The sequence below is a fragment of the Ranitomeya imitator genome, chromosome 4, assembly GCF_032444005.1.
Source record: "Ranitomeya imitator isolate aRanImi1 chromosome 4, aRanImi1.pri, whole genome shotgun sequence".
In the NCBI taxonomy this organism is placed as follows: Eukaryota; Metazoa; Chordata; class Amphibia; order Anura; family Dendrobatidae; genus Ranitomeya; species Ranitomeya imitator.
Window position 1 is genome coordinate 578467582 of NC_091285.1, and position 17703 is coordinate 578485284.

General features: G+C 43.1%; 1 protein-coding gene across 1 annotated transcript in view; it reads left to right on the forward strand.

The window, feature by feature from the left end:
• MAP2K1 (mitogen-activated protein kinase kinase 1) overlaps positions 1-17703 on the forward strand; it is a 92003-nt gene that overhangs the window by 61870 nt on the left and 12430 nt on the right. The window contains exons 6-9 of the mRNA XM_069766394.1: positions 831-955; positions 5664-5871; positions 8739-8803; positions 9212-9273. Coding sequence (XP_069622495.1) covers positions 831-955; positions 5664-5871; positions 8739-8803; positions 9212-9273 — 460 coding nt within the window. The remainder of the gene's footprint in view (positions 1-830; positions 956-5663; positions 5872-8738; positions 8804-9211; positions 9274-17703) is intronic.

Here is a 17703-nt window from a genome sequence, read left to right on the forward strand (position 1 = left end):
TGAAAGGGGAACTTGTACTTATAATACAGACGCTCCACCTTTTCGCACTTTTATCTTGCCAGAGAGCCTGTTTTAAAGAGCAATTCTCAGGATATATTGTCATCATATAAATGCATGGCATCGCATCTTATGGTTGCACTGTGCCGTTTCACATGGACACTTTTTTTTTCCCCAAGAGTCCCAATAAGTGCCACTATTACTTACCTTTCCTAGGTTCTTAATGGCAGACATTTGTAGTAATGCAATCGTTCTATTTGAGAAATGTCCACTGTAGTTATTGTCATACTGGTATTTAACCAGATTACTCCTTATCAGATGTAAATAAGAAATGGCAGGATTTCAAGAATTTAGATTTTTTTTTTCATTAGATGCAAGAAGTCCTTTTTTAGGCATAATGCATACTGTCACACAGATTGGTATGAGGCCTGGCCTGTACCCTTGAGGAGAGCGGGCCTGGCTCAGGAGTCTGCGCGCAGGTTACTTGCACCCAGCTGATGGAATGACTGTAGACCAGGTTGATCACTGTACGGCGCTCCTTTTTGATGCTGCACGAAGGACAGCGGGAGGCTGTCAGTAAGAAGTCTGTATCTCCATGTAGCAGTAGGGTTAATCCACAAGTGCTTTAATTGCCCCCTTGGGAGAAGCATTTAGAGCATCTGTCTCCTGGTAACTGAGAGGTATTGTTAGGAGACAATACCCTGAATTCTGCATGGCGAGGAGGGAGCCGGCTCTGGCAGCCCCCTTACAGCTGTCTGCTCCCTGCCTCCGCCAGCTATACGGCATATTACTGTTCCTCTGCTCTCCCTAATTCTCCTTTTACTCTCTTGTAGACGTGAAGCCATCTAATATTCTTGTGAACTCCAGAGGTGAAATTAAACTGTGCGATTTTGGGGTCAGCGGCCAACTCATCGACTCCATGGCAAATTCTTTTGTGGGGACCAGATCATATATGTCTGTGAGTATCAATGTCTCATTTGATATATGGGCTTTTCAGTCCCATCGCTGCCCGTACCATCCAAATAGCGCTGTTACATATGTGCGTTATGTCATTTTCTGGTGGCGTACTGGAGCCCATTTGCTCATATTTTGTGTCTCGCAGCAGATGGAGTATAAGAAACGTCCTCCCACACTGAGCTTGTGTGTATGCGTGTGTGTAATAGCAGCTCTCCCGTTCATGTGGGGGTGGGGTGGGTGTACGCCATTTGCATTATGTCTCCCAGAGACATTCTGATATATTGCAGAATACAGATTAACACTTTGCGGCAGAAGTCCTCCAAGGTTTTATGGTAAACGCTTGTACAATATGCTGTATTTTCAGGCACATTTAAAGGGGTATTTCGCGATTGTGATATTGATGATTTATCATAACAGGTGATCAGTATGAGAGCGGTAGGGGTTCGACATCTGGCAACCCCACCGATCAGCTGTTCATGGCCTCATCTGGATGTAAACCGTTGAAGAGCAAAACATCAATAGTGTAGTGGCTGCTCCTGGGTGCTGCAGATCAGCTCTAATTCATGTGAAAAGGGGATGATCCACAGCGCTCCGGAGCAGCCACTGTACAGTTGGTGGCGCTGTGCAACTGTGTATATCCACCTGCTGCCGGAGCGGAGAGCAGCTGATCGGTGGGGCTGCTGAGTGCCAGACCTCCATGATCTGATCTGGATGAGGTATCCTGAAGATTCATCGTAATCATCAACACTGGAAATCTTCTAAAGTGGCATAAGGGAAAATAATGGCGCTTGCTACCTGTGCCCTAAATACCGTATATACTCGAGTATAAGCCAACCCCCCCCCCTAATTTTGCAACAAAAAACTGGGAAAACTTGTTGACTCGAATATAAGCCTAGGGTGGAAAATGCAGCAGCTACCGGTAAATGCCAAAAATAAAAATAGATACCATTAAGAGTAAAATTAATTCAGACATCAGGAGGTTGTGTTTTTGTATATCCATATTGAATCAGGAGCCCCATATAATGCTCCATACAGTTCTTTATGGCCCCATAAGATGCTCCATATATATAAATATGCCCCATATAATGCTCCATGCAGTTCTTTATGGCCCCATAGATGCCCTATATAATGCTCCATGCAGTTCATTATGGCCCCATAGATGCCCCATATAATGCTCCATACAGTTCTTTATGGCCCCATAGATGCCCCATATAGTGCTCCATGCAGTTCATTATGGCCCCATAGAATGCTCCATGCAGTTCATTATGGCCCTATAGATGCCCATATAATGCTCCATGCAGTTCATTATGGCCCCATAGAATGCTCCATGCAGTTCATTATGGCCCCATAGATGCCCCATATAATGCTCCATGCAGTTCTTTATGGCCCCATAGATGCCCATATAATGCTCCATACAGTTCATTATTGCCCCATAGATGCTCCATATAAAGCTGTGCCACATATAATGCTCCATACCGTTCATTATTGCCCCATAGATGCTCCATATAAAGCTGTGCCACATACTGTATATTGCTCCATACTGTTCATTATTGCCCCATAGATGCTCCATATACAGCTGTGCCACATATAATGCTGCTGCAATAAAAAAAATGACATACTCGCCTCTCGTCGCTGCCCATATAATGTTCCATGCAGTTCTTTATGGCCCCATAGATGCTCCATATAATGCTCCATGCAGTTCATTATGGCCCCATAGATGCCCCATATAATGCTCCATACAGTTCTTTATGGCCCCATATAATGCTCCATACAGTTCTTTATGGCCCCATATAATGCTCCATACAGTTCTTTATGGCCCCATATAATGCTCCATGCAGTTCATTATGGCCCCATAGATACCCCATATAATGCTCCATGCAGTTCATTATTGCCCCATAGATGCTCCATATAAAGCTGTGCCACATATAATGCTCCATACCGTTCATTATTGCCCCATAGATGCTCCATATAAAGCTGTGCCACATATAATGCTCCATACCGTTCATTATTGCCCCATAGATGCTCCACATAAAGCTGTGCCACATATAATGCTCCATACCGTTTATTATTGCCACATAAGATGCTCTGTATAAAGCTGTGCCACATATAATGCTCCATACCGTTCATTATTGCTCCATAGATGCTCCATATAAAGCTGTGCCACATATAATGCTGCTGCTGCAATAAAAAAAAATGACATACTCTCCTCTCGTCGCTGCCCGCTGCTCCTCAGCATCCCGTCTCTCTGCAGTGACTGTTCAGGCAGAGGGCGGCGCGCACACTAAAACGTCATCGCGCCCTCTGACCTGAACAGTCACAGCAAGAGGACGGGAAGACGGAGCGGCGCCTGGCAGGTGGAACGCGGACAGGTAAATATGAAATACTCACCTGCTCCAGCGCGGTCACTGGCTCCTCCCGGACAGATGGTCTCCGGGCACTGCAGCTTCTTCCTCTGTCAACTGTCACTGGTACTGCTCATTACAGGAATGAATATGCGGCTCCACCCCTATGGGAGTGGGGTCCATATTCATTACTTTAATGAGCGGTACCACGTGACCGCTGAACAGAGGAAGAGCTGCGGCACTCGAAGACCATGGGACATGCAGGGGACAGCGCCAGGAGCAGGTGATTATACGACAGTCCTCTCTCCCCCTCACCCGCTGACCATGACTCGAGTATAAGCCGAGAGGGGCACTTTTAGCCCCAAAATTTGGGCTGAAAATCTCAGCTTATACTCGAGTATATACGGTATATAGACATTGCACCATTCTCTGAAGCAGCATGAACTGGTCTGAGTTCCATTTCTTAAAGGATGGTTATATGGACACAGAGTACAATGCACACATCTACACTTGTTGGTCCTGATTGTTGGATGACTATCGGACTGTACTCTTTATGGTTTTCATGCATGTAATACACAAGACCGTGTTTCCTAACCGGGAATTATAAGAACCTGGTCATGAGCTGTCCAGAACACCGGAACCTGCCCAAAATTGTTGACTACTTTTGCATTTCCCATGAACCTATTCTTTCCCAACATACAGAAGCTATAGCCACAATTTCTCAAAGTCTGTTAGAGAAAAGTAGGAGCTCCCCGATTGGATTTTTTTTCAGAGGAGCCAGTAACATAGATCAGGAACAGGTAAGACATTAAGCCCTGCTCCAGTTACGTGCTATTTGCTGCATTTGGTATATATGCAAAATAGAGACTTAAAGTTGAAAAATGTTGATACTTAGTAAGATGATAAAACTATGAACTTCTAAATTATAGCAGATCTTGCTCCTGTTGATTAAGGACATAGATTTATTTGCAAAAAGGATGTTTTCATGAATGCAGTATTTTTAATGTACATACAGATGTTTAAAGGGAACCTATCACATTAAAGGGGTTGTCCAGTCTTAACCTAGAAGTTAAGACTGGACAACTTTATACGTATAGTCTGATTTTCCTGTACCATGTTATAGAACAGAACAAAATATGTAGTGCTGTGGGAAAATATTTAGTGTAACTTGTAATTTATCCATGTAAATCGATGCTTATTTTGGGAATAGGAGTCTGATGGGTGGTCCTAATCAGTGGCTGACCTTTATGGCTGTATGCTTGCTGATACACGGAAGGCTGTCAATCATTGAGTGACTCTGCCTTTTGGACTCCTAAGTCTGGAATGAGCACATACACCTAGATCTCAATCCTCTCACCTGGTTTTGTTGTATAGCATGCTGCAGGATGATCAGACTATGTAGTTTATACGACAGGTTCCTTTATAGGGTTCATATGTTACGCTCATCATTTGTGCGCCCAACAGACAAGTCAGGGGCAAGACGGCAGAGGGAGCTGTGTAACTTTAGGATCTGACCACAAAATGGTTTGTGTTTAATTTAAACTCAGAATGTGCATAAGTCTGCATGAGAGATGCAGAGAACAAATAGAAAATACTAAAGCCAGCTCACCGAGTAACCACCGCAGGTGCACGGAACTCCACACTGATTCGCGTAGTCACAGGAGAAGACAAAAAGAAAAAAACTTGTTCCAGTTCCATATCTTTAAAATTCAGGCTTGAAACTTAATTTTGCCAATATAAAAGCAGTGGGAATGTGCTCTCCAGAGGCACAACAAGACAAGAGCGACGCGTTTCGATCACTAGATCTTTTTCAAAGCTATATACATAGAGTCCATTGCACACTATATAGATCCCATGGACCAATGAGAGCCAAATAGGCGATCACATGATAACTTCAAAGGTCCTTCAGGTGTAAAAAGGATCATGGTAAGTAACTAAATAGAGATAAATAGCAATCATATTACAAATATGCATGTAGAAAAAATAATACTGAATAATAAAAACAGCAAATATATCAAGAATATCAAGAAATTAAAAACATATTAACAACAATGAATGTAACATCAATAGTGATACATAAGTTCATTACGCTTGTTAAGACCTGTAGGGAAACGGGTGTTAAGGTAATAAATCCAAAAAGCTTCCCGTGTGAGAAGAAATCGTCTGGTATCCCCACCACGTAAAGGTCTATTAACACGTTTAATGCCATGTACCTGGAAAAATTTAGTGAGAGAGATGCAGATACAACACAATTGGTAAAGTTCATGTTTTTATTTTGACTGCTTTAGAGCAATAAAAAAGTTGCAAAAATATGTGCACAATTAAAATAAAACTAGCCTCAACTTCATCTGTGTTCTCTTAATCAAGCCGGAGCGACTACAAGGCACACACTACTCGGTGCAGTCTGACATCTGGAGCATGGGGCTCTCACTGGTGGAAATGGCGATTGGGCGATATCCAATTCCACCTCCTGATGCCAAGGAGTTGGAGCTAATTTTTGGCTGTTCCGTTGAAGGAGACCCCGCATCTTCAGATATGACTCCTCGTCCAAGACCACCAGGACGCCCTATCAGTTGTGAGTATTGCTCTTAGTGGTTCCTGCTCTTTTTTTTTTTTCTTTTTTTTTTATCTGCTCAGAATCACCCGAAGGACATGTTCAGTTCACATATCCATATTTGTAAGCCAAAACCAGGAGTGGAACAATCAGAGGAAAAGTATAATATAAACATATGCACCACTTCTGTATTTATCACCCACTCCTGGTTTTGGCTACAAATACTGAACGTGTTAACGTGGCCTATGGGTCTATGTACATTGCGCGATCACAGCATTAAACGACTGGTTGCTGGTCGGTGATCATTTTGTAGCCTGTTTACACAGGGCTGCCATGCTTTAGATGCATACTGACTTGTCTATAACCGCTCAGTGCGTATAGGCTGCCATTATTTCCAGCAGCACAATTTGCTGCAAAGAATGACGATCTTTTGTGCAAACGAAAAGATTTTCACCCGACGAACAGCAGTCTTGTTTACGCTTCACGATTATCGTAAAACAAGCGTTCCTAGGAACACTCGTTCATGATCATCTTGCAATTTAAATGGACTTTAATGTAAAGCAGTAATTGGATCTTCATCCAGATTACTAAATGGATCTAATACAAATAAGGGTAAAATCCCTCTAGTGCCGATTAATCCTTCCAGCTGCTTTGCATTTTGTTGCAATCCCTCCTGTGTATAACATAAGCAATACAAAGAGGCTGAGTACTCCTATATAGATACCTGGGAGTCGGGGCCTGTGCTAATAAGTATACAAAGAGTATTATTGCCATGTATAGACTGTAGATAGTCCACAGCATGGACTGATGGACACTATGGGGCCCATTCGTTAAGCCTAGCGTAGCACATGCCAGCCATAAAGAGCCGCTGGAGTACAATGCGCCAGATTCATTAGGACGTGCATGCCATTTAATAAATTTGGTGCATCTTCTGAGTGGCTTTCGCCTCCAAAAGTTCTACTCCATTCAGGTACTTGAGAAGCATTAATTTTGAATTAATTGGATGAGCGGGTAATAAGGGCCAGTGCAGACGTTGAAGAGTCGCTGTAGTTTACTTTTTTCTGCCCAGATTTGTCACAAAACCTGAAGGGTTTCCTGATGCCAGCAAAGTGAACGAGAATCCTGAAGTCTCATGCACACGTTGCTTATTTGTGACTTGCATATTTAAATCTGCAGGTTGTCAATTCTTTAAGTGTTTTTGCTGCAGATTTCACTCATAGTAACGCATGTTAAAATTACAGAAAAAAAGCCGCCTATTTTATCCAGTGTTTTTCCTCAGTAATCTACAGACAGTGTCAGGTCAGCGCCGATATACTGATTACAATGATACCTTGGTTGATGAAATCTGTCTTGATGTTTTTTAATCTTTATTTTCAGTTAATGATATGCTTGTGGTCTGGGCGGCCTGTGGGGGGTCTTTATGTGGTGCTCTGATTTATATATTCATAATGCAGACTGCTGACAGGTCACTGATCCCTCACTGACCTGCCCCCTATTTTATATACTGTATATCTTATTGTTTTGAAAACAAAAAAAAATTCATAATGCCGGCAGCAGCGCCTGCGCTGTAATGTGATACGATCTATAATGTCCATATTTTCATTGGATTTTGTCACATAAATTTTTTGAAGAAAAAAAAAATCTTAATCAGAATGGCGCCGGCTGCTGCGCCTGTGCAGTAGCATCATTCGGAACGCAATAGATGTTACTGTGCCATCGCCATTTTGATGGAGCCAAATTATTTTTTTTGAGCAAAATGGCGGCTGCTCATAAGCATCTATCGTGTTCTGAATGATGCTACAGCGCCATTTTGATTTAAGATTTTTTTTTCTCAAGAAATTTTATACGACAACATCAAATAAAAATATGGATAGTATCAGGCTACAGCGCCGGCTCCTGAAGACACAAACGCACAGAGAGGTCAAAAATACTCTGTTGTAAAAAAAAAAAGTCACAGTAAATAAGCAAGTACTAGTCAAAAAATGAAAAAAATACAGGGTATTTAGTTAATAAGTTTTTTTTTTTTTTTTTTTTGCAAAAAAATGTATGTTAAGCTGCTCCACCAGTCGCCAAGGTATACCCATAATAGAGCAGTCCTATCTAATTTATATAATCCCTATCTGATGTATTTAAAAACCTGATCATCTGTATAGTACCTGCACGATCATCTGTATCGGCTCCTGCACGATGAATGTAATTTTTTGTTTTCAAACAATGAGATATAAAGCATGTAAAATAGGGGGCAGGTCAGGGAGGGATCAGTGATCTGTCATAAGCCATAGCTAATCAGAGAACCACATGAAGACCCCCACAGGCCACCCCAGAGCACGAGCATATCATTAACTCCAACTGAAAATAAAGATTAAACAACAACCACAAAACGTATTTCATCACCAGGTATCATTGTAATCAGTATAGCTGTGCTGACCTGACACTGTCTGTAGGTTACTGAGCACAATCCTGCTGACAGGTTCCCTTTAAGGTGTGCACATACCCTTATACAATTGAGTTGGGAAAAGCACATCCACCTAATCCAATTTATTGATTTCCAGTGTTAATTCGGAGAAAGGAAAAATAATCTTTTGTCGGGTATTTGTTGGTGACAGGTTAGGGCAAAATGATTCCGTCCATCTCAATATATGTTGGAAAACCACAATCCAAGCGCTGGTCAGTGCATGTCAGTGATCTGGTGCTGATCACTGACCAGCGGTTGGATTGTGGTTTTCCAACATATATTGAGATGGACGGAATCATTTTGCCCTAACCTGTCACCAACAAATACCTGTACAGCATACTTTGTGTCATTGTACCATACTTGCCTTTTTCTACTATACACTGTGTGTCGATCCTGTATCATGATTTATAAGGTTCTTCTTGTTTTGTTGCAGCCTTTGGTCCAGACAGCCGACCTCCCATGGCCATTTTTGAGTTACTGGATTATATAGTGAACGAGGTAACCTTCCAAGCGAATTCTTACACCCCCCTATTTGCAGATGGCTCCTATGTATTCCCCTTACCTATATTTGAGTATCTGTAGCATTTAGAAGTAATGTATCCAGTATGAATTAGTCTCAGGTGTTCACCTATTGTAATATGTATTTAGGACAGCTGTCAAGTTGGACCTACAACTTGAAATCATTTGCTGTAGAGAAGTAAAACAAGCAGAAAAGATGGCGAGTATCTCTAACCACACATGGCTCTTTGCACAATTCGGGATCATAGCAGTCAGACCCCCAGTGATCGGGAAATTAATATCAAACTTGGCACAGACCCTATAATGTTTTGCTGATGTATCTTTATCATGGTTCTACTGCAGATTATATAACTATGCACCTTTTGTCTTTATTTCCTCCGCTTACAGCCACCTCCTAAATTGCCCAGTGGAGTGTTTGGTGCTGAATTCCAAGACTTTGTGAATAAATGGTGGGTTCTTGACATGGTCATTACGCAGACAGTGTATACATGATAGAGACGTTATCTATGTACCTTACTATGATATACAAGTGAATATCACTGCATGTCTGGAATGTCTCATACGTGTCCATACAACACAGTCCTCCAGAGCTCAGTCTGCCTGGAGCATGCTTTTCCATGTCCATAATTTCTATACTAGAGTAATTCAAACCTGCACGTTCTTAAAGGGAACCTGTCACCCCCAAAATCAAAGATGAGCTACGCCCACCGGCATCAGGGGCTTATCTACAGCATTCTGTAATGCTGTAGATAAGCCACCGATGTAACCTGAAAGATGAGAAAAAGAGGTTAGATTATACTCACCTGGGGGGGCGGTCCGGGGCCTCCCATCTTCATACGATGACATCCTCTTGTCTAAACTCTGCAGCTCCGGTGCAGGCATACTTTGTCTTCCCTGTTGAGGCCAGAGCAAAGTACTGCAGTGCGTAAACGCTGGGCCTCACTGACCTTTCCTGGCGCCTGCGCACTGCAGTACTTTGCTCTGCCCTCAACAGGGAAGACAAAGTATGCCTGCACCGGAGCCACAGCGTGAAGACCAGAAGAGGACGTCATCGTAAGAAAATACATCAGGGGGCTTATCTACAGTATTACAGAATGCTGTAGATAAGCCCCTGATGCCGGTGGGCTTATCTCATCTTCGATTTTGGGGGTGATGGGTTCCCTTTAAGATTCCTGCGCAAACAAAAATTGGGGGCAAATCCATTTTAAGCACAAGTCGCACAGGATGAACATCACATTGCTGCATTGTGAGATTTTTATGTATTGATTGTCAGTGGGGACATCATGGCAACATTGCTCGAAAGAAAAAAAAAAAAGAGTCCAAAATGGATGTATTTTTGCCTGCAGGATGTAATTCGCACATGACTTCAATGTAGGCCATGTGTGACATGTTTTTGGTTTGTCTGAGAATTATTGTGGTGGTACACATTGTTACAATTGTTTCTTGGTGTCTGACTTTTATTCTTTGACAATTTATTTAAAGTGGTGGTCCTGAGATCATTTCTTGTTGTGATCCCTATCATTCACAGCATTGTCATAGAGACCTTTAGGCTGTGTGCACACGTTTAGGATTTTTCGCCTTTTTCAGCGGTTTTCCGCTATAAAAATGCGATAAAACTGCTAAAAAAAACCCGCTTACATTAAGCATCCTATTATTAGAATGCATTCCGCATTTTTTTTTGTGCACATGCTGCGTTTTTTTTCCGGAGCGGAAACGCATTCCGGAAAAATACGCAGCATGTTCATTAATTTTGCAGAATCGCGGCGATTCCGCACACATAAGAATGCATTGTTCTGCTTACATTTCGCATGTGGCTATGCCCACCATGCGCAAAGTAAGCAGATCGTGTACGGATGGTACCCAGGGACTCTCCTCCACGGGCTGGGAACCATATACCTGTTAAAAATAAAAAAAGAATTAAAATAAAAAATAGGGATATACTTACCTTCTTATGGCCCCCAGAGTCCTTCCGCCTCTCAGCGGTGCATGCGGCGGCTTCCGTTCCCAGGGATGCATTGCGCGAAGGACCTGGGATGACTTCGCGGTCACACGACTGTGACGTCACAAAGGTCCTTTGTGCAAAGCATCCCTGGGAACGGAAGCTGCCGCGTGCACCGCTGAGGAGATCGGGGGCCATCGGAAGGTGAGAATAACAATTTTTATTTATTTTTTTTATTTTTTTTTTTAACATTAGATCTTTTTACTATTGATGTTGCATAGGAAGCATCAGTAGTAAAAAGTTGGTCACACTGCAGATCGCTTGGAAAACGCTAGTGTTTAGTGCGAATACGCAATTCCGTATGTGTATTTCCCGCTGCAGGGAGTTCCGGAATTGCCTCGGAAATTCCAGACGTATGCACATAGCCTTAAGCTTACAGTCTTTAGGCCTGTAAATTTGGTTGCACTGTGTACATACAGGATTTTTCAAAATGTTATGCACCTTTTGGTAAATATAAATACACCTAATATGACTATCAAAAATATGACACCAAAAAACTAAATGCAAAGAATATAGCAAAGCATAATAAACTTTATTCACAAAGAGAAATAATAAAACTCTCTAAAAAGGTAGAGCACCAAAGATGGACAAAGGTGGGTGATCCTGGAAACCAACTTTAGTAACAACATATTGTAGCGAGAAACGGGAATATCACAAAGTAGCACATCAATCCAGTATATGAAAAAATAGCCTATAAATTACAGAGAAATAGTCCATATAATAGCAGCAAGATAGTTATCAATAAACACATGTAGTCAGCATGTACATTTAGAGAAGTATGTATTCATAGTGTTAATTAAACATCATAAATATGTCAGAATTTTGGGGTTACAAATTCCCTTTAACGGAAATTTTCTTTAGAAAAAGATCCATTTTATTGTAACCCAAGTCATCAGCCTGTGTGCAGATATCCAAGAATTCAATTAGATGTCTGCTGGTTTTATATATCAATCTGATATTGAGATTGTTCAAATTTAGCTCATTAACAAATGACTGTAAATCTTCATGTGACCACTGCCAGATCATAAGCACATCTAAGGCTGGTTTCACACTTGCGTTTTTAAACGCATGCGTTTGGAAAAAAAACGCATGCACAAAAAAACGCATGCGTTTTTATTTAAAAAAAAAAAAAAACAGAAAACACACTGATATGCCACCCTCCACCATAAAGGTGATAAAGGGGATCCTAACCCTAACCCTAAAGGGATCCTAACCCTAAAGGGATCCTAACCCTAAAGGGATCCTAACCCTAAAGGGATCCTAACCCTAACGGGATCCTAACCCTAACCCTAAAGGGATCCTAACCCTAAAGGGATCCTAACCCTACCCATATCCCTAACCCTAATCCCATTATGGTTAGGGGTAGGGTTAGGGTTAGGATCCCTTTAGGGTTAGGGGTAGGGTTAGGATCCCTTTAGGGTTAGAGGTAGGGTTAGAATCCCTGTAGGGTTAGGGTTAGGATCCCTTTAGGGTTAGGATCACCTTTATGGTGGAGGGTGGCATATCAGTGTGTTTTCTGTTTTTTTAATATAAAAACGCATGCGTTTTTAACGCAAACAAACGCATGCACAAAAAAACGCATGCGTTTCCATTGACTCCAATGTATTTTTTGGCCCAAAAAAACGCATGAAAACGCATGCGTTTTTATGTGTCCAAAAAACGCATGCACAAAAAAAGCATGCGTTTTCAATGTTAAATATAGGGAAAAAACGCATGCTTTTTTTGTGCAAAAAACGCTGCAGACAAAAACGCAAGTGTGAAACCACCCTAATATATAAAGCTGAATGTGTGTGTCTGGGATTGGCATCTGCACCGTCGCAGCTACAGCCACAAAATTTTGCACAGTTACACGTCTGGACCCCGAGAGCGTCATAGGCTATGTTGTGAGGCTAAATTTTAACCCCGCGCGTTCCAATTCACCAAACAATTTTGCCCCTATCTACATAATGGGGGAAAAAGTGAAAGGAAAAGTGTTGGAGGCAAATTGACAGCTGCCAGATGTGAACAAGGGGGACTTAGAGTGAGAGCGATGGCGCCAAAGAGTACATACCGTACAGTTGCTAAGGTGGGGCCCCGACATGGGATACTCACCACACACGGGGATATGAACACACACACAAAATGCGCCACACACTACCACGTGCTTGAACACATATACCACCCTCGGCACACATTTCACCACACACACACCAACCTCGCCACATAAAAGTCGAAACACAAAAGTCGCCGCTCAAAACTCGCCACGCGCAAAACTCGCCACATGCAAAACTAGGCTCACGCAAAACTCTCCACACGTGCAAAACTCGCCTCATGGAAAACTCGCCACACACGGAAAAATTGCCACATGCACAAAAGTTGCAACACATGCAAAAGTTGCCTCACACAAAACTTGCACATACTCAAAACGCACCACACATAAAACTCGCCACGCGCAAAACTTGCTGCACACAACTTGCTACACTAACCTGTCACATGCAACACGACACACAAAAAGTTGCTACACGCATGTCGCCACACAACTCCTCTCACAAAAGTCGCTACATGCACGTCGCCACATGCAACTCAACACACACAACTTGACACATGAAACTCGCCCCAAAACACACACAAGTCTGGTATTATCCTTCAAAAATAAAAATCTGATTAATAAGCAGACAAACTACAAGAGCAACAAATGTACCATATAGGAAATACGGCAGCTGTCAGTCACATGACCTGTCTATTATGTGTATGTGTGAGCTAATATATACTGCCAGGGGGGAGGGCTTCCTGTTGGCTGGAGATTTATCAGGCTGCTAATTTAGCTTACAAATACTGAGGTAAAAATACTGACCAAAAACGTGTGAACAAGGTCTAATATAGGAGGAGATGACATACAGATATATACTATATACAGGGGAGATGACACACAGGTATATACTAATATACAGGAGGAGATGACATACAGGTATATACTATATACAGGGGAGATGACACACTGGTATATACTATATACAGGAGGAGATGACACACTGGTATATACTATATACAGGAGGAGATGACACTGGTATATACTATATACAGGAGGAGATGACACTGGTATATACTATATACAGGAGGAGATGACACTGGTATTTACTATATACAGGAGGAGATGACATACAGGTATATACTATATACAGGAGGAGATGACACATAGGTATATACTATATACAGGAGGAGATGACACATAGGTATATACAATATACAGAAGGAGATGACATACAGCAGGTATATACTATTTACAGGGGAGATGACATACAGGTATATACTATATACAGGAGATGACATACAGGTGTATACTACATATAAGGAAGATGACAACCGTGTATATACTGAGGGGAAAATGAGGTGTGTGAGGTGAAAATGAAAAGGTGTGAGTGAAAAATGAGGAGTGAGGGAAAATAGTGGAGTGATCGGAAAATGACAGATGTGAGGTCGAAATGACAAGTGTTAGGGGGGAATGAGAGGAGTGAGGGGGAAAATGAGAGGCGTGATGGGAAAATAAGAGAAGTGAGGTGCTATAACTAACCACAGATATTTACTATGCCCAAGCAACGCCAGGCTCTTCAGCTAATATATATATATATAATTCGTCTAAGGTCCACTTCCGTCTGTTTGTCTGTCACGGAAATCCTGCGTTGCTGATTGGTCCCGCCCGGCCGGGCGGGACCAATCAGCGATATTGGAGTGGGATTTAACCCCTTTACCCCCAAGGGTGGTTTGCACGTTAATGACGGGCCAATTTTTACAATTCTGACCACTGTCCCTTTATGAGGTTATAACTCTGTCAGAATCACTGGGATCCGTTGAAGCGTTCCACTGTTTTCTCGTGACATATTGTACTTCATGATAGTGGTAAAAATTCTTTGATAGTACCTGCGTTTATTTGTGAAAAAAAACGGAAATTTGGCGAAAATTATGAAAATTTCGCAATTTTCCAACTTTGAATTTTTATGCAATTAAATCACAGAGATATGTCACACAAAATACTTAATAAGTAACATTTCCCACATGTCTACTTTACATCAGCACAATTTTGGAACCAAAATTTTTTTTTCTTAGGGAGTTATAAGGGTTAAAAGTTGACCAGCAATTTCTCATTTTTACAACACCATTTTTTTTTTAGGGACCACATCTCATTTGAAGTCATTTTGAGGGGTCTATATGATAGAAAATACCCAAGTGTGACACCATTCTAAAAACTGCACCCCTCAAGGTGCTCAAAACCATATTCAAGAAGTTTATTAACCCTTCTGGTGCTTCACAGGAATTTTTGGAATCTTTAACCCCTTCCCGACCCATGACGCCACGTAGGCGTCATGAAAGTCGGTGCCATTCCGACCCATGACGCCTATGCGGCGTCATGGAAAGATCGCGTCCCTGCAGATCGGGTGAAAGGGTTAACTCCCATTTCACCCGATCTGCAGGGACAGGGGGAGTGGTAGTTTAGCCCAGGGGGGGTGGCTTCACCCCCTCGTGGCTACGATCGCTCTGATTGGCTGTTGAAAGTGAAACTGCCAATCAGAGCGATTTGTAATATTTCACCCATTATAACGGGTGAAATATTACAATCCAGCCATGGCCGATGCTGAAATATCATCGGCCATGGCTGGAAATACTAGTGTGCCCCCACCCCACCCCTCCGATCGCCCCCCCACCCCCCGATCTGGCCGGTACACTGCTCCGGCTCCCCTCCGCCCTGTGCTCCGCTCCCCCCCGTGCTCGTGTCCGCTCCCCCCGTGCTCCAATCACCCCCCCGTGCTCCAATCACCCCCCCCCGTGCTCCGTTCCACCCCCCCGTGCTCCATTCCAGCCCCCCCGTGCTCCGTTCCACGCCCCCGCGCTCCGTTCCACCCCTCCCGCGCTCCGATTCCCCCCCCCCCGTGCTCCGATACCCCCCCCCCCCCCGTGGTCCCCCCCCCACCCTATCATACTTACCGATCCAGCCGTGGTCCCGTCCGTCTTCTCCCGGGCGCCGCCATCTTCCAAAATGGCGGGCGCATGCGCAGTGCGCCCGCCGAATCTGCCGGCCGGCAGATTCGTTCCAAAGTGCATTTTGATCACTGAGATAGATTATATCTCAGTGATCAAAATAAAAAAAATAATAAATGACCCCCCCCCTTTGTCACCCCCATAGGTAGGGACAATAAAAAAATAAAGAAATTTTTTTTTTTTCCACTAATGTTAGAATAGGGTTAGGGGTAGGGCTAGGGCTAGGGCTAGGGTTAGGGTTAGGAATGTGCACACGTATTCTGGTCCTCTGCGGATTTTTCCGCTGCGGATTTGATAAATCCGCAGTGCTAAACCGCTGCGGATTTATGGCGGATTTACCGCGTTTTTTTCTGCGCATTTCACTGCGGTTTTACAATTGCGATTTTCTATTGGAGCAGTTGTAAAACCGCTGCGGAATCCGCACAAAGAAGTGACATGCTGCGGAATGTAAACCGCTGCGTTTCCGTGCAGTTTTTCCGCAGCATGTGCACAGCGATTTTTGTTTCCCATAGGTTTACATTGAACTGTACACTCATGGGAAACTGCTGCGGATCCGCAGCGTTTTCCGCAGCGTGTGCACATACCTTTAGAATTAGGCCATGTGCACACGGTGCGGATTTGGCTGCGGATTCGCAGCAGTGTTCCATCAGGTTTACAGTACCATGTAAACATATGAAAAACCAAATCCGCTGTGCCCATGGTGCGGAAAATACCGCGCGGAAACGCTGCGTTGTATTTTCCGCAGCATGTCAATTCTTTGTGCGGATTCCGCAGCGTTTTACACCTGTTCCTCAATAGGAATCCGCAGGTGAAATCCGCACAAAAAACACTGGAAATCCGCGGAAAATCCGCAGGTAAAACACAGTGCCTTTTACCCGCAGATTTTTCAAAAATGGTGCGGAAATATCTCACACGAATCCGCCACGTGGGCACATAGCCTTAGGGTTAGGGTTGGAATTAGGGTTGTGGTTAGGGTTAGGGGTGTGTTGGGGTTAGTGTTGTGGTTAGGGGTGTGTTGGGGTTAGGGTTGTGATTAGGATTATGGCTACAGTTGGGATTAGGGTTAGGGGTGTGTTGGGGTTAGTGTTGGAGTTAGAATTGAGGGGTTTCCACTGTTTAGGCACATCAGGGGTCTCCAAACGCAACATGGCGCCACCATTGATTCCAGCCAATCTCGTATTCAAAAAGTCAAATGGTGCTCCCTCACTTCCGAGCCCTGACGTGTGCCCAAACAGTGGTTTACCCCCACATATGGGGTACCAGCATACTCAGGACAAACTGCGCAACAATTACTGGGGTCCAATTTCTCCTGTTACCCTTGTGAATCTAAAAAAATGCTTGCTAAAACATAATTTTTGAGGAAAGAAAAATGATTTTTTATTTTCACGGCTCTGCATTGTAAACGTCTGTGAAGCACTTGGGGGTTCAAAGTGCTCACCACATATCTAGATAAGTTCCTTTCAGGGTCTAGTTTCCAAAATGGGGTCACTTGTGGGGGGTTTCTACTGTTTAGGCACATCAGGGGCTCTGCAAACGCAACGTGACGCCCGCAGAGCATTCCATCAAAGTCTGCATTTCAAAACGTCACTACTTCAATTCCAAGCCCCGGCATGTGCCCAAACAGTAGTTTACCCCCACATATGGGGTATCACCGTACTCAGGAGAAACTGGACAACAAATATTGGGGTCAAATTTCTCCTGTTACCCTTGGGAAAATAAAAAATTGCAGGCTAAAAGATCATTTTTGAGAAAATAATTTTTTTTTTTTATTTTCATGGCTCTGCGTTATAAACTTCTGTGAAGCACTTGGGGGTTCAAAGTCCTCACCACACATCTAGATTAGTTCCTTTGGGGGTCTAGTTTCTAA